Below are 25,382 nucleotides of genomic sequence, written 5' to 3' on the forward strand. Positions count from 1 at the left end.
CTTTAAATTACACTGTAATATTGTCACATCTATTAATGAGGCCGTATAGGGAATTTATTTCTGCTTCCTTATGATAGAAAGTTTCACAGGGAGCTCCCATTAAAGAAGATTGGCAGCTTACAAACCCTTGCACCCTTCACTGTACGCTTTGTGATACAGCGAGCAATTTGTAGTGTGTAAAACACAAAGCTACAAGTTGTCCCATTTGCTGATGGATGAGAATAACTAGAGAAATATTTTGAAAGGGTGTCTTCCTTTTTATGAATCTCATCACAACATGCCCAAATTTTTGTATACATCATAAGAGACTTCACTTGGTGTCTTTGCTATAGATGCATTACTTTTTATGAAAAACTACCATCTATATTGCAAGGACACCAGGCAGATTTTGAATTCAGTTATCTAATCCCTGTATCTGTAGTCAGTAGTTTTACCAATAACCTCAAGTTCAAAAGGCCAGTTGAGCCTCAAACTGCGAGAATGGTGGTCGCACTGTCAGGAGGACTGTGCTGAATTTCAAATGTAACTGTATGGTAGTGGTTTGAAAAGTGAAGGATTTCCTGATGGGCTCACTACAGTGGACACAGGTAAAAAGGTTAGGGAGGTGTGCAGCAGCTTAGATCATCAGCTTGGACTCACAATCGCTAAACTAATATGCTCTTTTTTAATTCCTATATTGCCCCATTATGTTATACTGTGCATGCAGGGCTGCAGCATTGCCTGTCTTTGAATATGATAAGCATGACCAAATTATAAATTGTTATAATAGAAGAACCCCTGCATTACTATTTAACTATTGGCTCTGATGCCCGAAGGGGTGGGCCCATATGAGAAATGTAACCAAAAGTTCCCAATACTGTTGTCTGATACACTACCTTTGTTCCTCCCTACACACATCATGGAGGCCAGCACAGCTACAAACAGTGAACTGAACACATACACTGATAGAGGCAATACAAAATATTCAACCTATGCTTCTCTGTTGGCCAACCATTTTGAGGAGTCCGATATGAAAATATTTTAATGGCATATGAACCTAACGCATCTCACAGTTTACAAAATGTACAACTAAAAAATATGTCTTGCTCCTTTCAGAATTAAGTAGAGAAGGCTCATAGAAAACATTAAATGCAGATCATTTAAAACACATACTTAGAATAAAATGCATAATCCATACTGTATATCATATATTATGTTTGCAGTGCAGACATTTTAGGAGGTCTAAGATCTAGGTTTCTTTAATAACAAACCAAACAATTCAAAACTTCTACATTTTTGCTCAATCACTTACTTAATCTTTTCCCTACTCATTTGGTAGTCACCATTCTTCTCCAATCAACCCCCTTTGTCTTTCTCTACAATCTACTCAAAAGGCTGCAGTAGTTATGTTAAACAGTAATTGGTGTTGCTGATTTAAATGCAGGTGAAGAAAAAGAACAATTAAGCTGAGAGAAGCTTAAAAAAATATTGCGGAAATCTCTTTTAAAAGGTCGTACATTTTGGTCAGATGAAATAATGCTATATCTTATTTCAACTTTTGAGCGTGTTGATTTTTGATATTCTAAAACTCTGACTTAGATGAATTTGGATCAATGTTTCAAGATTGTAAAATTTGTGATTACTTTAGTGAAATGTCTGTGACAGTGCGTGATTAAGTAACTGCGATGGGCTGCAGTGAATTTCCATTTCGGTGTGTTTGTTAATGGTTTCTTGTATGTCAATTAAATTAGGGGTGAGTATATTTTAAGGACATAAAGGACCATTGTGAAAGAAAGAGCTGAAAAGGGGAATGTAAGGTATACAAATTCAAATGTATCAAATGATTATTACATAATAGACGTATATTTCAGAGTTGTAGTCAAACAATAAATATACATACAATTACAATTGCAATGTTCAATGACATTTTGTACATGCAGACCGCAGCCGGTTGAAGAGATGTTTCTTTTATTCAATATATATATATATCTTTTTTATGCCTGGCATTAAAGTTCATCCTTGACCATGAAAATGACAAGGGACAAAGTAAAAATAAGATCGAGGCCCATTTATTAGCTTTCCTGGAGATTGCAACCACATTTCACTGCCATATTGTGTACATATAGCACCACCTAATACAGAATTACTTTCTATATCTAAATACAAATATAAAAATGGCTATTATGAGTAGATGTACCGTTTATACACAATGAATGCTAGATGCCTGGACATGTTTGCTGAAGATTGCTAGAGATGGATCAGATTAGACATGCAAAAAAAATTCCGGCTGTTTTGCAAAAGAGAACATTAGGTTTGATGTGGTCCGTGGATGAGAACTTGGCCAAATGCAGAACACAGGGTTATCTGTAGCTATCATATACATGTAAGTAGCCTATAGTGAATATGTGTAATTTTGCATTGCATTACTGGATTTACTTTAGTTTCAATTTGTGCATTTGGAATTAATCCATGCGAAAATGGCCTAGTGCAGTATTCATGATTCATTTCTCTGACAAATACGGTAAGGTCTCACTATCCATGCAGAAATAAGTGCCCTTGGAATGGAATATAGGCATTTGTGCTAAATAAATCAATACAAATACTGAAATGCTGTTTGAACTGTTTTAAATAAGGGAAGCTCAAAAAGCCTCAGCTGTATGCCATCTAATGTAAACAACTGTATTAGGCAAAATATAGTTGTATATTTCAGTAATATAGTTCAAATAGTGCTTGAGCTGATGTGATGATCTTTACATTTATTCAGTTAAACTTAAACAGTACCCAGGTCTGATATCCACTGTTGTGTTCTCTTTATTATCTCTTCCAGAGCCCCTCCGTCAGACCCAGGACCTAAAGCAGGAGTCCAGAGTGGTGTTGGGACAGGGGACAGGTTGGCCTCCCATGACACCCCTCAGCATGCAGCACCTCACGGGGAGCAGGGCCAGGGTCATGTGGCCCGGAAGAGTCTTCAGGTGGATGTGGGTAGCAGCCGGACTGGGAGGTCCCCGTCTGCGTCCCCGGATCGAGGCAGTGTCCCCACCTCCCCTTACTCCGTGCCACAAATTGCACCCATGCCCAGCAGCAAACTGTGCCCTGTCTGCAAAACCACCGACCTGACAGGCAATGGGGATGACAAGCCGTCCTACAACACCTGCACACAGTGCCGCTTCATGGTGTGCAACCAGTGTGGCTTCAACCCCAACCCTCACCTGACAGAGGTATGCAGCGCTGCTCAGCAGAAATAGGAGGATAATAATGTTTAACATTTTAAATTAAAGGGGAATGTTTAAATTTTTTGCACCCAGTTCTACTTTTATCCATTATTACCCACTGCACAAACATTGTATACGTGGTGTGCGTCTGTCACCACCACCGTCACTCTGTCAGCGTCTGGCGTGATGCATTCACATGGAAAACTAAAGGGTTTCAGACACGCTGCTAAAATTACAAAAAAAGGGAAAACTTTTGTGCAATGGACTGAAGAGATTCAGAATGAATACAGGCATACCGCATTACATACTGCCCACAGGCTAAAGAGAAGAGAAGGAAAGGGGTGGCTGTGTGACGTTGAATAACATAGTTTCTGAATGAAACCTGTAATGACATTTTTTCTTTTGCAAATATCTTCCAGGGACAAGGACAACCCGGTTATTCAATTTAATTGTGATCAGGCTGATAAATCCTGCTTTAAATAGGACCAGGAGTGTCTATGCCTTCAGACTTGAATGGTGTAACCTTATTTCACCAATATAGAGCCACACATATAACTCATATACTGTGTATATACTGTATATGAGTCATGTTACGTAAATAAAATGTCAGGTGCATCGAACAGATCATCTTTAATTATTCACAACATCCATACCATATACGATACCCTGTATAACGGCTCTACCTATACATAGTATCCATTAGCAGGTGGTGGCGAGCGAGGTGGTCCCATGTGAAAAAGTGACGTCAGTGCAGACCTTATATGCTGTGTTTTATGCCTCGTTTCCACCGAGCAGAGCGGCTCGGTTCGGTGTGGCTCAGTCCGCTTATATTGGCGTAGTAGTAAAGAATATTGATAGGAGTCTCTTTCAGTCAGTTTAACATTTTGGTTATAGTGAGTGATTCAGATGCTACATTTTGTCCTGTGGTAATTATTTCTCCTTAACACTAATAGTGAGTAATGTTGGCGATGACTAATGTTGTCAAGTTGGCTGTGACTGACTCACTGGATATAACCAACTGAAACTGTGTGAGGATGGGAATGAGTCGCTGGTCGTGAGCTGTTGCAGCCATTGTTCCTTGCCTTGATTGATGCAGCGTTTAATGATCTGGTGGGCGCACAATCTTTCATCCCCAAAGAACGGGTTTGTCACACAGTCCTTTGCCGATGTGCCCTGTTCACATATTGGTCACCTCCTATTAGCTGTAATGAATGTGAGGCCCTTATCTTGAGCTAAGTGCTACGTTCTTTTATAGCTACAATGTAAATGTACATCACACTTGAAAAAAAAGCTATATCCATCCTTTCTGACAGGCAATAGTGAGCATTTGAATCATGCCCAGAGCCTGTGTCAAACAAAACCTTTTATGATACAACCGAACACATCTCCCCATCATTCACAATAATACATCATGCATCCAAACAGTCATCACTGTTTACAGGTAGCTGAGAAACCCTATTGCCTCCATCCTAAAATAAATCACTTGCCTTAATTTGAATTAAGCTATGCTTCAGTGTGAGTCACGTGTGGCCATGTCATCTGTCATAAAGTTTCAAATCAGCTCCAGTGAGTCACTTTACAAATTTCCGCCAAGATGCAATGACAGTTACGCTGGCCTACAGGCTGCCAGAGCAACCGTAGGCGTAGGCTGAATAAATACTGGGATTCAGGGAGTAAATGGTTAGTTTCTCTGTTCAAGATGTGTGCAAAAAAGATAGCGCTTGCATCAGTGCACATTTGTGTGCATGAGAAAGGAGGCTCTGCAGGAGTTGGAAAGAGGAAGTCGTGGGAGATGGAGGGAATAAAAAAATAAAGATGCATTCCGAAAGAAAAGTAGGTGGTGGCAGGGAGTGACGGAGAGTATGGCGGTAAAGAGAGTTGCGGAGGTGGATGTTATGGGTATTTTGCAGCTCAGCCTTGGTGAGGTTGTCAGATGCTGACAGGGAGAGAGACACTGAGGGAGAGCGCTCAGCCTCTGGAGACCTGAAGATTTACCCCCCTAACCTACTTAGCATGGATTGGGCCTTTTGCATTTGCTGCACCAGATCTAACACAGACGTATCGCTCATCAGGGAAACTGATGATGGTCGGGTTGTTGTCGATTGAGGTGATGATAACGTTGAAGATGGCGATGACTGGAATTACGATTACAGCGTTAGCAGGAGATTGGAGTGAAATGTTCTCAGATGTTCTTGACATTTAAAGGGCACTGACTTTCAGGATTTTTAGAACTATACCATTTGTTTTTCAATTGTATCTGATGTTTTGATTGAAAAATCACTTGTATTTAACTGTATTTAATTTATTGCTGTTTCAGAATTGCCTCTTGAAAATAACACACTCAGTTTGTTTTTACATCCTGAATTGTGTATGAGATGTGTTTCTGTTTACAAATAGTTTGCAGACAGTGATGGAACTGTTCCAGATTGCAGGAATAATATGAGCAAAATCTGTTATTGAAGAGGGTTTCCCCTCAAATTACAGAGATATGGCAGTGCTGACTAATGTGTAACCGAGGACAATTCCATATTTGGATATTTCAGCTGAATCTTATTCACCAGAAAGTCCCAAATGGTATTTCCAGCCTGGAATCACAAGTATGAATTAGAGCATTTTTTTTAGCAAGTCCTCATAACTTTCTCACAATTTCTCAGACAAATCCCTGATCATTTTGGGCTGTTTGAGGAATGATAACAATGATTTGAAATACAAGTTTGAGCTGCGTTAAACAACCTGGCAAGGGGAATGCAATTTAGAGAAAAATTAAATACGTGTTATATGCCACAGTCTGTTATGGGGCTTTCAGTCAATGTGAGGCAGCAAGGTTTATTTAGAGTTGTTGAGAAGGAGCCAGCGATCACATGAACTTGTGGATGTAGATACCAGCAAGATCGAAAATAATGGTTAGTGTTTGAAAAAATATGCTTTGACGAAGGCATTCAATTAAAAACATTGTGATATTTTGATAGAGGGGAAACGAGAAAGTCGCATACGAAGAATAAAAACCACAGCGAGCTCAGGTACACAGTTAACGTGCCACAGACACATGACACACCTGACAGTGATCTCCCACCATCATACAGGGGAACATCTGCTTTATAATTGGTCCAATTTCTATTTATAGTTGTTACCCTCCTTCTGTCTAAGCGATGGTCTGGTCCTGAGAAGCCATAGCTTTAAAAAAAGGCAGAGAGAGCTGTGGTAGCACAGGGTGAGACAAAACGGGAGAGAGAAGCATCATCATAAAGTAACCATTATAGTCAGTGTGTTCAGGCTAACCCTATGCAACACTATATAGCTTCAAGCGTCACATTCCGAAAATTCTAAATGTAGAAATAAATAAATAAATAACACGATGGAGCCATAAGCACTGCCAAAACATGCCAGAGATGGATTTGTAACATCCTTTGAACTAGTCCTGAAACAATGACTTTTTAATGCGTTTGTTTGAAGGGTGCTTTGAAACTGCTTCTTCTCCTTTAACCAACAAGCTGAGGAATAATTTTAACAAATGTGTGGGAGCACAAAAGACTCTGCAGAGGCTCTCTATATGTCTCTTCCTCCCCGATCAAAATAAATCAGGTAGGTGGCCACCGTTGATAGATATACGTACCAAACAAGCCAAAAACGCGGCGTCTGTTTGGACTCCAAGTATTTTCCATTTTACAAACTAAGATGACACAACTTTTGTAAATTGTATCCTTAGTTAGATTTATATTTTGTCCTTTTAAAGCTGCGCTAATCAATAATTTATATTAAAAATGGATTACACTACTGTTTTTATGTGAAAGGGGTTGCTGCTCGTAGTGACAAAATAGGCAGATAATCCCACCCAACCCAGCAGTACCCCTCAGTTCCAAAGAGCATTTTTTGTGTCTTTCAGCACATTGTTTTGATTGAGTGGCAACTTTAATATTTGACTTCAGTCGACCCATTTTCAGCTGTAAAACCCCACTTTTCTCTACCTGTCCAGACCAGCACCAAACTGCAGAAAGACAATGTTAGCTACTAGCTGGTGTTGCATTTAGCAACTGATGAGCCAGATATTTCCCGCAGGAGTTGATGGAGACCAAAATAAAGCCAAAGGCAGAGTTAATATTGGATTTAGATTTGGGAAGTGGCCCTAAACCAATTCCAAATGAATACTACTGTTGCTCTGTGTCCGCTGGAGGCAATAGTTTGCCAACACGTTAGCCACAACAACTTGATGATATAATGTCAATGTCATGTTTATAGCTTGTTCTTCTGCCCAAAGCGTTAGAAACAAATCAGGTATTGCTGCTTCAACGTTATCTTTTAAAGGTACATTTAGAAGTTTGAGTGTAGCCTTGAAATAGCTTTCAAGCACTCTTTGTGTAAAAGAGGGGTTTTCACTGTGACTAGCAGCTAGTATGAGTCAGTCCTCAGTTTGACTTCCCAAGGACCAACATTGATTTTCTCAAGCTGCAACAGTAACATGAACCTGGGACAACAAGCTGTCGATAGTGTCATAAGTTAACTTCCTTATTAATTTTTCAACTGTATGGTATCTTAGTTGGAAGTTTAACCTGTGATTACCTTGAAAACTCTCTACAGGAGTTTACTGCTTGCCTCAAAGTGAGAGCTCCTGCAGTTGTTATAAAGCTCGCAGATTATAAGGGACCACGTTAACATTTCTAAAATTTTCGATGGTCTGATATTTCTATATTTCTATATTACTGCAAATAATAACTGAGTAAAAAAGTGAAAAATGTATTAAAATAAATGTGCACTGAAATGACTGGGTCATATCATTGAAAGATAAATCCATTATACGTCAAGGGAGCCAGGGCCGGCTTCCTAATCCCCTCAAATTAATACAAATATTTAGCCTCAGACATCACTAATCCTCCTCTAACTTTCCATTATGAGGAACGAGAGATTCAACCGTGTTCAAATCCGGCAAAGTGAAAATCAATTGTTACATGGATCTCTCACAAAAATCATGCACATGGGGATAAGTTAACTGTTTAGTGAAGTCTGGCATGGGTGGCCATGGGTGTAAATCATGCACATGGGGATAAGTTAACTGTTTAGTGAAGTCTGGCATGGGTGGCCATGGGTGTAGAGAATCAGGAGAGGATTTCTGGAGATTTCACCCATTGCAAAAATGTCAAATGTTTCATATTTGGAAATGGCGTTGTTGCTTAACTTCAAGTTTTGTTGGGGTCAGATACGTATATGGTAAACGGCTGACCTTGACAACTGTGCTTTTATTCTTTTTTTCTATGATTTTAAATGATTATCTTCCTGAGATAGAGGGGCTATCTTTCTGAGGTGTGGGTGTCCGTCTGTATTTTGCCTTTATTGATAAAACACTAAAAAGTTTTAGAAATATAATCCCATTTACTCTAAATCCTTTCGTATGCATATCACATAGGATATATGTTTTTTCAATTTTCTGACAGTATTTTACACAGTGCACCAGGTTTTAGGAACGGGTTGTGACTTGAAGTGGACAAACAGTATGAACTGGGTCAGAAATACAGCTGAGACACTTCATGCTGAAATTTTGCATACACCAAAATATTTTGCATCGAGAACTGCCAGAGACTAAATCTGGGACACTGGTTTAATTATTACACTATAACTCACTGCATTTAAAGTCCCAGCCTGCTACAGCCAGCTGGACTGTGCTCTCTAGCACAAGGAATAATAGGAATCATCACATCACCTTGTCAATCCGTTAAAATGTAGTGTGCTAGCCCGTTCGCAACGTTAGATTATGTAATACAAAAAGAAATGATGAAAGCTCACTTTCTCCAACATGGTGTCTTTTGGTGGTTTGCCAATTATGTTCTTGGCAGCTCTGCACCTTGTGAGATGTATTTCAGGGATTTGTTTGTGTCTTTTTATTCTGCCAATGCTTCAGGCAGGGATTGAGTTTTGCAGTTGGCATCTATTGAATGTTTTAAAGTCTACATTCTTCTTTTCAGTCAGACATGCTTATTTCACTTGCTTTTAAGGCATACTAATATGTTTTAATCCATATCATTTTCTTTTGGTTGAGTTTTTTGTAAGTCATTGCAAATCTTATGACCACAAAAGAAAAAAATTATCAAGTTAAATGGTTGCACTATAGTATTTCTCAGCATTACTTCATATCAAGATATAATGTTAAACCTCATCACTCTTGTGCTAATTTCCAGAGTCCTAAGTCTGGTAGAAACATTCAATAAACAACGTGAACAAACATTTGCAAAAATATTGACAGAAAGAGGGAGAGAGAGAGAGAGGGGGAGAGAGAGAGGGGGAGAGAAAGAGAGGCATTGAGAGGAATTCCAATGTATCTTGGCCCCATTTGCAAGGAATTGATAAACCACTGCATTCCAAGTATCCTGATCCCCAAACTGCAGTGCTCAGCGCTGTACGCACTGGTGATACTGCATTGTCATATCCCAGAAAGAGTGTCTTCCTTCATCCAAAATTCTTGCTCGGTTGAAGTTTGATTCAGTGAGTGTATTATTCGCCCAGCATTCCCAAGCAATGAAAGTGTGTATGATGTCTCACACCTGTCAGCTAACGCAACATTTAAAACTTTGGGCACCTGTGTGATGTGTGCAGCCATAAATCTTTTAATGTGTGTGTGTGTGTGTGTGTGTGTGTGTGTGTGTGTGTGTGTGTGTGTGTGTGTGTGTGTGTGTGTGTGTGTGTGTGTGTGTGTGTGTGTGTGTGTGTGTGTGTGTGTGTGTGTGTGTGTGTGTGTGTGTGTGTGTGTGTGTGTGTGTGTGTGTGTGTGTGTGTGTGTGTCTGTCTGTCTGTCTGTCTGTCTGTCTGTCTGTCTGTCTGTCTGTCTGTCTGTCTGTCTGTCTGTCTGTCTGTCTGTCTGTCTGTCTGTCTGTCTGTCTGTCTGTCTGTCTGTCTGTCTGTCTGTCTGTCTGTCTGTCTGTCTGTCTGTCTGTCTGTCTGTCTGTCTGTCTGTCTGTTTGTGTGAAGAGACGAAAAGAGACATCCTTCTACCTCACCCTGTAACAGTCAGTGATGTCATCTATTCCTCACACTTGTTGTGATTTATTGCATCATATTAGGTTACGAGACAGTTGTTTAGGCCAGTGATGTTTGCACAATTTTTGACCAATGTTTAAAAAAAAACGTTTTTATTGTAAAACAGGGAATGACTCTGTTTTCTGATGCTGTTACATCAATTGCAACTCACTGACATTTTTGGTTATGACCATATAAGCCTTTGATCACATCACTTGATCTTCATTAGCAGAGAGAGTTTCCCGCATGTCATGCAATTTTAGATGTTGGAAAACATTTGAACTTTGTTCAGCTCATCATGTTATCATGTACAAAAATGCCAAACATTCTATATTTGCAGCTTCTCAAATGTAAGGAATTGCTGCTTTTCTTTGACCTATGTGATAATTAACATAACATCTCAACGGTTTCAAATTGTTGGCTGAACAATAGGAGATGTCTGAAGACATAAGGTTTTGCTATAAAAATTTGAAATAAAGAATCAAGAAAATCAAAACCATTGAAAATAATAGTTTGTCGGAGCCCTAGTTAATACGATGAATAGCATCCGATCTTACCCAAATCAGCATAAAGAATTCTAAATGTAAACATGTGTTTGTGTTGCCAAGGAGGCTTTGCTCTCTTTCTTTGATCCACATCCAAGTCTCTGCGGGCACATGCTGCTAAAAGGTTCTATTTCTGGCAGCAAGTGGTTGTTCCTCATGAAGCCGCGGTGCATGAACATCCTGTTGGCAGACGCTGAGTTCTCACAGAACTGTGGGCTCCAGTCCCAATTTCTGACCTTTTTGGGCGTGTATTATACCGTTGGACACGCACACACACACACACACACATAAACACACACACACACACACACACACACACACACACACACACACACACACACACACACACACACACACACAGATAAATACTCAGATTTAGCAAGCTGAGGTGGGAATTGGAGTGAAAGAAAGGCCGAGTTGAGAGCCATCAAAATGAGATGGAGACAGAGGAAGAGAGTGAGAGGGAGCGATGTGATGTGAGAGATGCAGATAAGAAGGAGAAATAAAGGTGGGAGAATGAGAACAAGATGGAGGGTTGCAACAGAGGAGACCAGGAGACCCAGTGTGCAGTGTGCTTGTTTTTTTCCCCGCTGATACAGATCAGATTTCATAAAGATCCACATGATTGCCTCATAACAAGGGGGATGAAGAGAGGAATGAGGCGGAGGCAAGTAGAGACTCGATGAAATTGATAAATAGCAGCTTGCCCTCCCCACAGCTGCTTTCTTTGTTTTCTTGGACTGTATTTTTCAATGGGCTTAATATGATTATCCCAACTTTAATTGGGAGAAAAAACTCAAATACAATCATAGTGATGGAAAGAGAAGATACTGCTTATGAGTGGATGGGGAGTCTCATGCTGGATAGTGTTGTGTTGCTCCGGTGTTGGCTTATTTCACTGTGCAAATTACTCTGAATTTCCCCAGGGGTTCACCCCTCAGTTCCCCCTGATTTACAGTTAAAACCGTGGCCTCATCGCTCCTTATATATGAGGCCAAGCACAAGGCTACAATGCTGCTGAGCCTGTGACATACTCTGTCTATAATGACTTAAATGACTGACTAGAGACACACTATAATGTAAGGTAGGTGGAGTGGTTACATAATACTTTAAAGCAGTGAACACTGAACAGGGCAATTTTGAATGGCAATGTTAAAGAGACATACACCAGAGGCCTTGGTCAATGCGTAATATTCAATAATATTTAAAATTAAATAATTCAAATTATATCTCAGTCATATCATTAAATAGCCTATGGTGTCTTGGCACTATATAGTTACTTTAAAGCAGGCTGAAAAGCAAGTGTTTAAATGCCTGTCTCACCTCTGACCTCACCCTGAATCACTAATGACTGACTGTTGCACCTCGTCACAGTGCCCACTGCAGCAAGGTGATAAGTTAAACCACTGGGGCTTAGCTACATTTCTCAGGGGGACCTTAACAAATCTGTAAGCATGTGGCCGCCCGGTAACATAAGACCAACATGGAAAGCAGTGCTTCACAGTTTCAAGTAGCGTGATAATCAGACTGAGTTGCTTTTTACTTTGTTCATTCAACCTGACATTGTGTTCATGTGAGCTGATTGGCTGTTAGCTGATTTCTGTTCAGGAGGGGGAGTTCATATGTCTTTCTCTTACTTATCAGATAACATATCTGTCCTGATGACATCCTACAACAGACCTTGTATCAGTGTAATCAGTTGCTAGGAGCAGTTAATGTTTGTGTTTGAAGCTGATTTTCTGGCCTGGGAACGCCTCGGGATCCCCCAGTCAGAGCTGGTTGATGTCCGGGGAAAGAGAAGTTTGGGGTTCCCTGCTCAAGCTGCTGCCCCCGCGACTTGACTTCGGATAAGCGGTTGAAGATGATGATGATGACCCCTTCAAAATAATCTTAGAATAATAATAAGTTGAAATTTAGTTCAATAAGATTTTTAAAGTCAGGAAGAGCTTGACCATACATGTAAGGAGCCTGCACAATGTCAGCTGGTTCTATGCCTTTCACCGAAGGAGAAATTATTATCTATTGGAATTGCTGAACCGATCAGCGATGTAGGTAGTGATCCGGGTAACTGTACTTCTTTCTATAATGTCTATACCATTGTTGTCTGACGTGTGCTATGTTGCACCTTTAGCCAGACCTAATGGTAATGTCAGGGCATACTGGACACACCAAGTCAATTTATATATCACTTTCTTAATGTTTCTTAACACCGGAGACCAGCAAAATTAGACCTCCAAATCATTGCCCACATCTTGATTTTCTCAGTAATTCAAATGGTGAATAAATGTTAATGATTAATGAAGTGAAACAAATGGGCAGTTCAATCTGATTACCAGGCTATGGCAAATTTAGATGTAATCAGCTGGAGTTGAGTTACTGTTTAAGCAGTGTTTCTTGTTAAACTCAAAGTCAAAGCAGAACAGCGAGTTAGAGTTTTGCAATATGTGGATGAATACTATACAAGTAGGTTCAGTGACCTATATGTAGTTAAACTGTTGCTTATTTTTCAAACTGTAACACTTAATAAATAGAACAATGCTCCAGGCAGTCAATAGCAGTTTGCAATTAAAACATTATAAATAAGCAGAAGAACAATTACATATGCTGCCCCATTCAGCATATAATCAGTACACAATCACTAGAGCCAAACATATTGATGGAGGATGTTTTAAATATTACTGTCTTCTTGAAATTCATCGTCAATACTATTTGATACAGTAATATTAGCACACAGTCATTGTAACATTTTAATTATGTAGGTATATCTAAAAACGGTGTCGCTGTTGAAATAATATTGTAGAATTAAATTGTACTTGATTGGCAATGTTTTGAGCAGCTCTAATAAACTGTGAAATGCAGGCCATAGATGTGTTGGTTGTGAGCTTGTGCGTGAATCAATCTCTCATGGCCACAGGCTCACAGAGACATTTTAGTTCACAGCAGAATAGAAGAGAGATCTTGCTGCATTCTCAGTCCTAGCTTTGGCACTCTCTCAGAGTACTAGAAACTCTGAGCTGAGGCCAACCTACAATCTATGAATCCACCTTTACAGGCTTAAAGGGAATTTATACCCAAGGGTATAAAGGAAAAAGCCGGCAGCAAGGCCTCCCACCTTGCTCTTTGTGCCCAAGACCTCCAACTCAGCCCCAACCCTCGCACAACCTTTCCCTGACTGCATTTATAATGCATTAAGGCATTATGTAATGACCACAAATCCAAGACAGCTACAATAGTGTGGCAGCTGTCAAAGCACCAGGATGCCAATTACCACGTATGGCTATGTGCCATCACCTGGGCCTCTTTCTGACTTTCACCTTCCTCCTATATGCCCATGTGATGCAGAAATATAACAACAGAGAAGATAAAGAAAATGACAACAGCATGAGTTACAAGAGGAGAATGTAGGTAGGATTTTAATGAGGAAGGGAACATTTGTAATGAGAGGAAATGTAAGAGAAGGCAGAAAGGAAGGAAACACACAGATACAGACAAAAAGCAAGGGAAGGTCAAATTTAGGGGCAGCCATGATTTATTGAGTTCACCCCATCTGTCACATTAATTAATTAAGCAGTTGTTTATGGGCAAATTATCTTTACCAATAAATGCTCATGCGGAGGCACTGGGATGCCTAAATCCTCTGTCAATAAGATATTTTACATAATTCACAATTATTCTTCCATTCAATCATCAGTTTTTCATACTGAGAGCAGGCTGGAGGCTATCCCAGCTTGCATTGGATGAGGGGCAGGGAAGGCAGCCAGTTGGTCACATTAACAGACCAACACACTCGTGTTCACATTCACACCACAGGCAAGTTAGAAATGCATGAGTTCATGTTACTTGCATCTCTTTGGACAGAGGAGCATCCCGTAGAAGTGCAGGAAAGAAATGCAGAGAGAATGCAAACACCACAACCAAGTTACTGTATTTATAAAAAAAGATATCTCTATAAATATATCATAATGTTGTGACTTTACTTAGCGGGACACATAACTATTAATTAATTGTTGACATATGGGACTTCAATTTCACGATTTTCAATGATGGTAATTAATTAATTAATTAATTAATTAATAGTATTAATACATTTTAAGAAACATGTCTGAGTTAATCTGTATTGTATGGCTTAGTTAGCAATTATCATTAAAGACTCAGTCTCTAATTAAGACTGACTTCTGATTAGTTACTGATGGAGTAACCATTCATTCATGACCGAGTCCTCCATGAGTCTTACATGAGTCTTACATTAACTCAGGATGAACTGGGCATTAGTTAAGCATCAATTAATGCTGACGAGTGTCTACTTAATGTAAAGTCTTACCAAAATTGTTTTCCTTCTTGCCAAGAGATAGATTCAAGATTTATGTCATTGTTGTGTCTATACGGTAAATATGAAGGTACCGTCAGCTGCCAGTTAGCTTAGCATAGCATGTAGACTGTAAATAGGCGGAAACAGCTAGCCTAGCTCTGTCCAAAAGTAACAATAATTAGCTCCTCTTAAGCTCATCAATTAAAATGTCGTTTTGTTTGCTTTATGTGTACAAAAACAACAAGTCGCTGTCTTATGTGCCAGGAGTTATCATAAACCTAGATGTACAAACATGGTACTCAATATCTTTATGTACTACTACTATTTATTTTTGTCTTTAATCTGCACAGCTATTGATATGCTTTGGAGATGAATACTAAATACTGTAGCTCATGGACATTGTCTTATTTTTTATCTTTTTCTCTCACAGGTCCAAGAGTGGCTCTGTCTGAACTGTCAGATGCAGAGGGCATTGGGGATGGACATGACTACGCCACGCTCCACAAGTCAGCAACAGATCCACTCTCCTTCTCATGTCGCCAAACCAGAACTTAAACCTGATGCTTCGACCCAGCCTGCACCCCAGACACACACCCCTCCTCAGACGCAGCCTCCACCACAGGCCCATCCAGCACCGGGCCCTACCAAACAGACTGGTCCAGCAGGCCCGGGGCAGCAACACGCAAAGCTGCCTCCAGGGGCAGTCCCTCTCCCTGGCATGGCCAAGGCCCCTTCCCAGCCCGATTTATCCCGCAATTCTCCCGCCCACCAACCCCAGCACCCCCGCCAAGACCAGACCCGCAGTGCTGGGAGCTCCCCGTCTCGACAGCCCCCACCACCCGAGCAGACCTTTGGGAAGTTGTTTGGCTTCGGTGCTTCTCTCCTAAACCAAGCCAGTACTCTCATATCTGAGACAACTCAACCCCAACAACAACAGCCGCCGCCGCCAAAACCTGCCCCAAAACCAGGAGGGCCTGCTGGTCCAGGGCCAGGGCCTGGGACAAGTAAACCTCCAGGACCTCAGCCTGCTGCACATCAAGGGCCCCGGGCTCCTGGTCCGCAGCAACAACCACACGCTCCCCCAGCCTCCTCTAAGCGCAATGCTTGTTGTCCTCTCTGCAAGACAAACCTCAACATCGGCAACACAGCAGAACAACCCAACTACAACACCTGCACACAGTGCCACCAACAAGTGTGCAACATGTGTGGATTCAATCCAACTCCACATCTTGTCGAGGTAAGACTCTGATTTGATCTGTTTGGCTTCCAGCTGGGTGTAACAAAGTCTCAAGTGGTCTGCAGCAGCTTCAGGACAATGGATTCGCTAAATTAAATTATTTATTGGCGTGCTTCTGTGCAAAATTCTGTGTCATAGTGCAGTTGAATGGGTTGTCTTGTTATCGTCGTATTTGACCCTCTGCATTGTGTTGGAGTAAGTAGCTTCCGTTTGGATTCCTGTGCGCCTGAATTGAGTATTTGGCTTCAGGTGCGAACAAATGGTAAACAATTGCCTCTGTTTGATGTTTCTCTGAGTGTCTGGTTTTATTGTTTCTTTAGTATTTTCTAAGAAAGGTCCATTATTTTTTTATCTCATTCTTCTAACTATGTTTCTCAGTTAGGACCTGCTCCGTTCTGCTCTGTCATGGCCTTTCATGTAGTTAGCACAGTGAAGTCCAGGCTGTGACTCACCCCATCAGTGCGTGCTCTGCCCAGGAGCTGCACCGAAATGTATGACCAATCTCCAGGAAACGCTGCCTTATCTACTTCAATTTAATGGCTAATCTTAGTATTGATTAGCCACATCCAGTGGTCTGCTGAGGCGATAGTCCTCCCTTAAGTGCCCCCCTTGTCCTCAGTCACTCAGTCGGTAAGAGCAGGGACTTGCAGTGGCTTTCCAGAGCCAGGCAATAACAGAGTTTAATTATGCAAATCAAGTCCAATTGAATGATAGCAGTAATAACAGGCTTTCCGCAGAGCTCTGGCTTTTTATGGGCCAGCCTTGTCTTCCTAGGCATCTGGTTGTCACAGGCACTAGCTTAGGCCATTCATAGATTGCTATGGAAACGGAGAGAGATAAGTTGTTTGTCAGGCGTCCCTTTCATGCTTGGCTGCTAATATGCTGAGAGTCTACACAAACTTTCAGACCGCCATTCCTCTGCTTTCATGAGAAACTCTGTTATTGGGGGCGTTTCTGCTCTGCCGATTACATTCCACAACTCGATCCATGCATGAAGTGCATTCTTTCCAAACCTGTGAACAGTTTAAGTTGACATTTCCGTGTGAGCTGACAGGTCGGTCGTTCCAAAGTGGTTGAGAGATCCATTTGGACATGATGTTTTGCACATTCCTTCCTCCCCATCCTCTCCTTATATATCCAAACTTTTCTGTTGCTCCGTTTCTGATTTTTCCCTGCCCTTCTTTGTCTCCCAAGGGAGATTTGTAATTCTGCACCCTGTTTTCATAAGCCTAGTCCTACCAGACCATTGTAGTTAATTTCATTATGTTTTTGGACTTTCAGTTGCAGAGTTTATCCTCTAGTGAGTTTGTAGTGATCTTACCCAGAGCAACGTTGCAGCCCATTAATGTGATTTAGTGATTATGTGAGAAACTAGCTACACAAACCTTAAGGACAATAGAATCGGTTTTGATATTTTCTTCGTATTGCTGTTGGTAAACAAATATAAAACACAGGCCCAGTTGCTATTACATTTTTTTATTTAAATGTATTAACAATTTAATTTATTATTGTAATTTTTTTTCTTCAAAATTTACAAATCTGATTTTGCTTTGAATTACATGACCCCACCTATCTAAATGTTGATGTTTTCCACCAGCAATTTACAGAATGGCGTCCTGTGGCAATGACAGCTCAGGAAAGCTTCCATTAATAGAAAGTGGTGCAAAGCAATAAGTGGTTAACCTACAGTTGCTATAATGTGTGAATGTCATCAGGTTATTTTTTCATTGGACACAAGAAAATACTGGCCTATGAAACTGTCCAAATATTTGAAAAAAACCTCTGTAAAATCTTGAAAAATACTGGAAATATTCAAGAAAAAACATTTTCTGTCACCCCATGAGCGACACAATGCATAATTCATTCTGAACAAATTGTGCTGCTTTGTCCCATAAAATTGTTTGAAGAAAAAATAGTCAGCCCCATTATAATCTGCGATGAGACGTCGATTGCCCGGGTTTGTGCCAGAATGAGTGGAAGAACGGAGTAGGAGAGAAAGGAGAGAGGTGATAGATTGCGAAAGAGGAGGAGGAAGGAGAGAGTGAGAATATGAGATAATGAGTGAGAGGAGGCCAAGTGTGTCTTACGTTGCACAATATTTCACATCAATTAGTGCTGAAAGTCATGTGTGGTTCTGAGTAAATAAGATGTCCTTGTTTTGGTAGTTTCCTCCCCCATTACGCTTCTCAAGGAGATTAAAACCAACCTTGTGTCATTGTCGTCTCCCCAGAGTTTGGTTTTGAAATAGAACATAACATGTTTTCACCAACCAGAGTGTCTGCTGCTCAGTCTGATTTACAGCACACTGCAGGTCATTCCTCATTTCTGAATAGCTCTGTCTTTCTGTCTCTCCTTCTGCTAACATTGACCACTTCTGTCTACAGAAGCAGCAATGCCTTAGCTTTTCTTGACTCTAAATATAGGTGGAGGTGTGTTTGACACAATTCATTATGTTTAGGTTCCCAGCAGTCTCACTATAACATTATTCACCCATTGCCTGACATTTTTTTCCCCACTGCTGGTCAGAAAGGAACACTGATCAGAGTCTGTGTGTCTATTATTATGATATAGCAGGCAGGCGTGCCCTGTTCGTAAAAAGACAGAGGCTGTGAGTGGATCATTAGTAAGAGGACAGAATTTCTCTCAGAACTGTAGAAAAAGTGTTGAGGAACAGAAAACATAGCCCATCAATAATTCAATGAGGGAGAACATTATAAATAGTTCATGAAGTGTGGAGCGATGAGAGAGCTGTGTTTGATTCCACGTGCCACATAAGGTCAGTGTGTGTTGATTCCAGTGTGTGTGTGTGCAGGAGAAATGCATACGTGCAGGTGCATGTTTTACTGCAGGTGTCGGTTGGGCTTTGCGTCGGGAGCAGGTTGTGTTTGAAATTTTACAATCACATATATTAGTGAATCAATAAGACAAATGTCTGTAGTGTTTACTATTAGAATACCCTGGTAATGTGTCAGCAAAGTGAAGTTAATCTGCGCCCCTGGGTCTTGTCCTCGGTCACAAAGATTTGTTCTGCCAGAAACAATATAAAGGTGAAATAAGGCCTCTGTCTGAATTAGTTGTTGTTTACATCACACAACTTATTTACTGTTTTCTTAGTTTTTGTAAAGCAACTTTTAGTTTCAGGATAAGGGCTATATATTCTATAAATAAACAGTTATTATTACCTACAAATTACTTATTATTTTACATCAACTATTTTCCTACTAATTTTCATCGTCACCTTTACCAGCATAGGGTCATCCCACTGTAGGGTAAAAGCAAGATATAGGCACCTACAGGACACTCTCTCTCTCTCTCTCTCTCTCTCTCTCTCTCTCTCTCTCTCTCTCTCTCTCTCTCTCTCTCTCTCTCTCTCACACACACACACACACACACACACACACACACACACACACACAGGCAGTCTCATTCTGTAATATGTTCAGCTGTGAAAAAGCAATTACAGTCAGAGACTGTGCAAAGGGAGACCTTCTAACAGTCTGTAACACTGTCTGCAGTAACTACATTCTATATTGGTTCAGTTTTATGAGCGTAGAACATGAGACTGTAAACCATATGATTAATGCACAATGAAATGTTGATAATGAGAAATTGCAGATATGGCATTGTATAGCACAACATTTATCTTTCACAATCATATGAACCTCTATTCATACTAATGGGGCATGTTGTTGTCCACACAGATTTAATTCATATCTTATAGGTAACTTTTGATGCAAATTTTCAGGTTAAAAATTGCAATTAGGGGTTATATTAGAAACAGTTTCTTGGTGTAGTGGTTAAAAAAACATTATTGTTTCAGGCTACATATACATATTGTTTTTTTTTTAGCCCCTGTCTGAAAAGCCCCTTACGATGTCATGAGAGAGAGAGAGAGAGAGAGAGAGAGAGAGAGAGAGAGAGAGAGAGAGAGATAGGGGGGGAGGTCTGTAGTTACACCGGGGATTACAGTAAATATTACAGTTAAATTGAAAACATTAAAGGCATTTTGCAAATAGTTGAAAATTCTGTAATTATTTAATATTTTTCCATTCATACAGATAGCACAAGACTGGTGTGTCCTTGAAGACGCACTGCATACAGAAATCATGTGCAGGACATGTAGTAATTGTGAATGTGTCACAGCTCTGCAGGAACAAAGCTCCACAGTATAGAAGAACATGTTATCCTCATTCTCAAACATGTTGGAAGTGTTTTCTGAAGGTTGGCACCAGCCTGTGTCTCCCTTAGGAGTCCCATCCAAAGCCAGATGGCTGACGGCATCATGCATCCAAGCCTGCCACGCTCAGCCTGGCTACTCCCAAAGATTGTACAAACACCCTACCCTTCTTAATCAGCTGCTTGCCGCCTTTCAATACTTCCATATTCCTTTATGATGCATGTACTGAGTGATCATAGAAGCTAGAGCACATAAAGTATTGGTATAAGAATTCAGATTCACACGCCCATATGCATCTTACAAATGCTGCAAATGCCAGGATGCATTCATTCACACCCACGGAAACAGAATACTGGGAACTAACAGACATACACACAGTATTACTTGAGTAATATTATTATTGTATTATTGCATTATTTGTAAGTTGACTGTTAAAAAAAGGATTATGTTGTTTTTTTGTTTAATATACAGATACAAAACATATGTGCATGTGTAGTTGAGTAATTTACCATGCTTCTGACAACCATTTTAGAATGCTAATGTAATGGTAGCATCTGGTGTTTTCTGAAGTAAGACATTTTCCAGCTCTGCAGACACCCACATACACACTCACATACTGCATTGACACCCCCACACACATCATGGTACTTCACACTCCTCTTCTCTTCAAATGCATTTAATGGGTGATCTGTGTGATCCTGACTCCCCTCACTGTAAAACTGCCAGTATGCCAAAAACAGGATTTTTATGAAATATTGTATTGTTGGCTCGTATGATATCTCATTTTATGTCAGCGTCTTTGCAGATACTTCGTTGTTCTCTAACATTATGCAAATAGGTGATTTGCCAGACACAAAATGTTCTTCCGCTTGAGATTCATTGTGGGACATTGTGGTTGTTTTGTTGTCTTGTCTCTCTTGTTTCACTTATAGTCAGGATGGACTAACACATGTACCTTCCCTTCTCTCTGCTCCACTCCCTCCGTTTGCTTTCCTCTCCTTCCTGTCGACTGGCCTTAGTTGGAGACTGCTTGCTTGTTGACACATAGATTGAATTGGCATTTACTTCTGGTTGAATCACTTGCAGTTGACATTGCAACACGGGTATTCAGCCCTCTTGATTCAGTCTGCGCTCCGTTGATCTAGCAGCAAGGGCAAGGCGAGTGTTTTAAAACCCCTGCATGCAACAAAACAGATTATTTATAAGAGGTGATATATACACAAAGGGAAAAAGAGAGACAGAGACAGTGAGACTAGTGTGTTTCCGTGTGTGTGTGTGTCTGTGTGTGTGTGTGTGTGTGTGTGTGTGTGTGATGGGGTCTCGAGGAAGGAGCTAATAGTTGAGTGTTTTCTAATCCGTGTTGAGGGAGTGTAGTGATCCCTTGAGTAAGGTGCTTAACCCCAGAGCACCATTGTAAAAGATCCAATCCACACAAATAAGTGTCATCTGAGACTAGTAAGCCTTTTCGGATGATTAAACTGAGAAAATGCCAGTTTTGACTCTGTCTGATAATTATATCAGCGTTGTAGGGACTGTAATAGTGAGACAAAGGTTTTCCACCTAAATCCTGTATCTCTAATGAGGCGGTACACGCTCTGCTTAAATTACACGAGGCATTGTTTTCCTTTTGCCACATTACTGGTAAAAAAAAATTCTGTTTGTTACCGCACTATGGTCGACAGGAAGACACGAAGATGACGTGATGTACGGCAGTGACTGCTTCCTGTTGAGATTATGTGGCACCCTGCACAGATGGCTCGCTGATTTTGAGGCTTAAATGCCACTCACTCTCATCTCTGGGAACCTTTGTGTTTGGTAGCAGGCTCTTGACTCATACTGAGCTGGAGTTGCACGCACTTGGTCAAAACTGCTGTATATCACAGACCTGCTGGGAGATCCAGGGCAAATCTCCCATAACTGCTTTAACATATCAGTCTTAGTTTGTGGTGTTTTATTTTTTATTTTTGAAACTTGATTGCTGGCATTGTTTTTTCTGTTTCTAAACCTGAGAATCACAGGAAATAGAAAAGGGTGAGAGGCAAATCTACGATGACTGCATGGTGCCTTTTTCCACTGGGATTGCATTGGACGGCCTTATCTGCCTAGGGTGCACCACAAGTGTTCATTTTTCATGAGATGTCTTTGAGATCAACCTCCACCTGTTCCAAGCCATGCCTGCACCGGCAGCAGCTCTCTTGATGGAAGACTATCTAGGTGCACAGTCAGTGACCACATTGAACTTGAATTACCTCTCCAGTTCCTTTCTGTGGTTCTATCTTCAAATGCCCTTCATCTCCTACCTTTTGAGCGAAAGTGCTTTGAAGCCTTCAAGAGACCTCAGCATTGGCCTAATCACCTTCTCAGAACTTCATCATCTTCTAGGCCTAGTGGCTATGCTAACAAGCTTTAGCACTGGGTGCCCCTGGCAGTGCTGTGTCTATCCTCACTGTCAGAGCCAGAGATGGGGCGGAATAGTTATCCCGACTGTGCTACTGGGCACTCCTGTCTCAACACATCACTTCACCCACGTCATCGGTACTCGGGCTCTCTTTCTCACAGCACCACAGGCATGATGTGACTACTCCCCAACACTGGCATTAACAAAAGGGAGGGGGTTAGCTTAGCGTACGCAATGCTCAAAGGCTGCAAATACTAAAAGGCTGGCAACACCAATGTGAGATTATGGAATGGAGACATGCAGTTGTGTGTCAGGGAAACCCAAATACAGCCCGACAGAGAAGGAGAGCTATAATGAAAGGGAGCGAGAGATTGAGAGACAAAATGAAAGAGATAAAGCTCACTGATCGCTCAGATATTACATTTAACCCCATGGTAATCTTCTCAGTGCTGCAGCTGTCGGGCAGCAGTGGAGATGACCAGATCAGTTGGTGAGGTCCTGGGCTGCTGCGCTGAGAAGTGGCCTGACAAGAATAACAACACCAGCCTGAGGACCATTACAATCAACCAGAGAGATGGTCCTCCCACTGCCTCCATTAGTGAAAACACCAGGGCTCCACTTTCCAGTGCAGTTTACTGCTGCTGGAGGTGTGACACAACAAATGAAGGACTTTCTTTAAGGGTCCACTTGGTCACTGTCATCTACTTGCATTCCTATAAACACATTCCTTTACAAACCAACACAAACAGGGCTTTTTTTTGTCTCAAATGTATATTATAGTTGGTTACTCTGTTTTTAAAGCTGGTTTAGTGATCCCTTTGTTTTTGTTTTTTTAACCTGTTAATATACAAAAAATGCAGCAGAGATGTCTGATCAATCTACTCTACTAAATGCATTTTCTTTGCTACTGTATATCTCCTGACAACCATTCATAACAGACCAGGTTGTGTTCCACCTTTCCATCATTCAATCAACAACTGCAATAGTTATAATGACCGTGCAAAGAAGAAAAGCCTCCATACAAAGCATGTATCACCAAATACATTCCTGTATTATCATTAGCAAGCAATTTTCTTTGGCTTACTACAAGGTGCCAGATTGAGACATCAATAACAGATTAACAGATTGACAATGTATGAGTTAAGCCCTAAATGGCAACCGGCTTATTACTTTCTCTTTACATTCACTTATGAAGTCACGTCAAATGTATAGTATTTACTGTAAAGGCCCTAAAAAACCCATTTACTCAATCAGCATCTTACTATGAACAATTAACTGTGATTTATTTAAATGAATTTTGTAGATGACCTTTCATAGCTTCTTGTTTATATGACCACAGTCCTGTTACTGCTTTCATCTTTAACTGACACTGTTTTTTTAATAGTGAATAATGTCACTACCAGGAATTCACCACATTCTCCCATATATGCTATTGTAGCATCAGTAGATGTATGGTTTTGCTGTCGTTAAAGCTTGTGCAACTTGTCTAAAAGACAAATATGAGATACGTGAATTGTATTTGCTTGGCTCAAAGCCTCAGATTGGCCTGGCAGGAGTATTAGAAACTCGTCTTGAACTAAAAAAGGGGCAGAGGAGGCAGCCTGATATACTTTTCCTGGGGACAGACATATGCGACGAGACACATGATTTGTTTGGGCTTGGCTGCCAACCACAGTATTAAAGGGGTTGTTTGGCTGCAGCTTGATTGATATTTAGGAAAACAGATGTATGTTTAAAAGGTTTCACTTTTGTATTTGCCTCGGAGGAGTTTTGCCAAAATTGTCTGTGTGTCCAGGGGAGTGAGCTAATTCCCGGTGGCACCGCCCATCCTCTGTGTGTTGCTGCAGAGAAACTATACTGCTATCGACAAGATACATCTGACTTAATCTCATTCAGCCCAACCTGGAATTCTGTGTCATTATCTCGCTGACATTAAGCCGCCTATATGCTGATTGAAGCGCAAAAAAGGTGCAAAACATGAAAGTCAGTCAAACATGACTGCACAACCAAGGCAGGTGGTGTGGGAATGTGAAAATAAGACACAAACAAGATGATTTATTATACTGTATGCATTAGACAGTTTGACCACAGAGAGAGGTGCATTCATTAGCTGTGTGCTGCTGCCCTTGGTTCCCTTTTTATTTTATTTTTAGCATGACTGCAGAGAGAAGAACCCTGCAATTCATCTAGAATATTCTCAAGGCAAACTAGCAGAGCTGCGCTAAAGGGCTTACAAAAGAAAAAACGAAGGAAACTGTCTAAGTCATCCTTTGAATGGTGTCTTAAAACTCCTGAAGTGTGTAAAGCGGGATATTGGATTGTTCTTGTCCTCTAGGAGAGATTGTTCTTCTTTGAGGGATGGAGGAGGTGGATCCAAAGTATGTCCCTTAAAGATTCAGTTATATTTAGACATGGTGGAGGCGATTACAGATCTAGAACTGTAAAAAAACAATGTGCTTAAAGTGCATGTTGTGTCTTCCTTAACAGTACGTAAATGTAAACCTACCAGATGTGACAGAAAGG

The 25,382-nt window shown here is 40.7% G+C and overlaps 1 protein-coding gene across 1 annotated transcript in view; it reads left to right on the forward strand.

Moving 5' to 3' along the window:
* bsnb (bassoon (presynaptic cytomatrix protein) b) overlaps positions 1 to 25,382 on the forward strand; it is a gene marked incomplete at both ends in the record, with an annotated part of 83,376 nt that overhangs the window by 5,613 nt on the left and 52,381 nt on the right. Inside the window, 2 exons of the mRNA XM_080025437.1 lie at positions 2,807 to 3,197; positions 15,478 to 16,284. Coding sequence (XP_079881563.1) covers positions 2,807 to 3,197; positions 15,478 to 16,284 — 1,198 coding nt within the window. The remainder of the gene's footprint in view (positions 1 to 2,806; positions 3,198 to 15,477; positions 16,285 to 25,382) is intronic.

This window comes from Ammodytes marinus, assembly GCF_949987685.1.
Source record: "Ammodytes marinus genome assembly, chromosome: 4".
In the NCBI taxonomy this organism is placed as follows: Eukaryota; Metazoa; Chordata; class Actinopteri; order Uranoscopiformes; family Ammodytidae; genus Ammodytes; species Ammodytes marinus.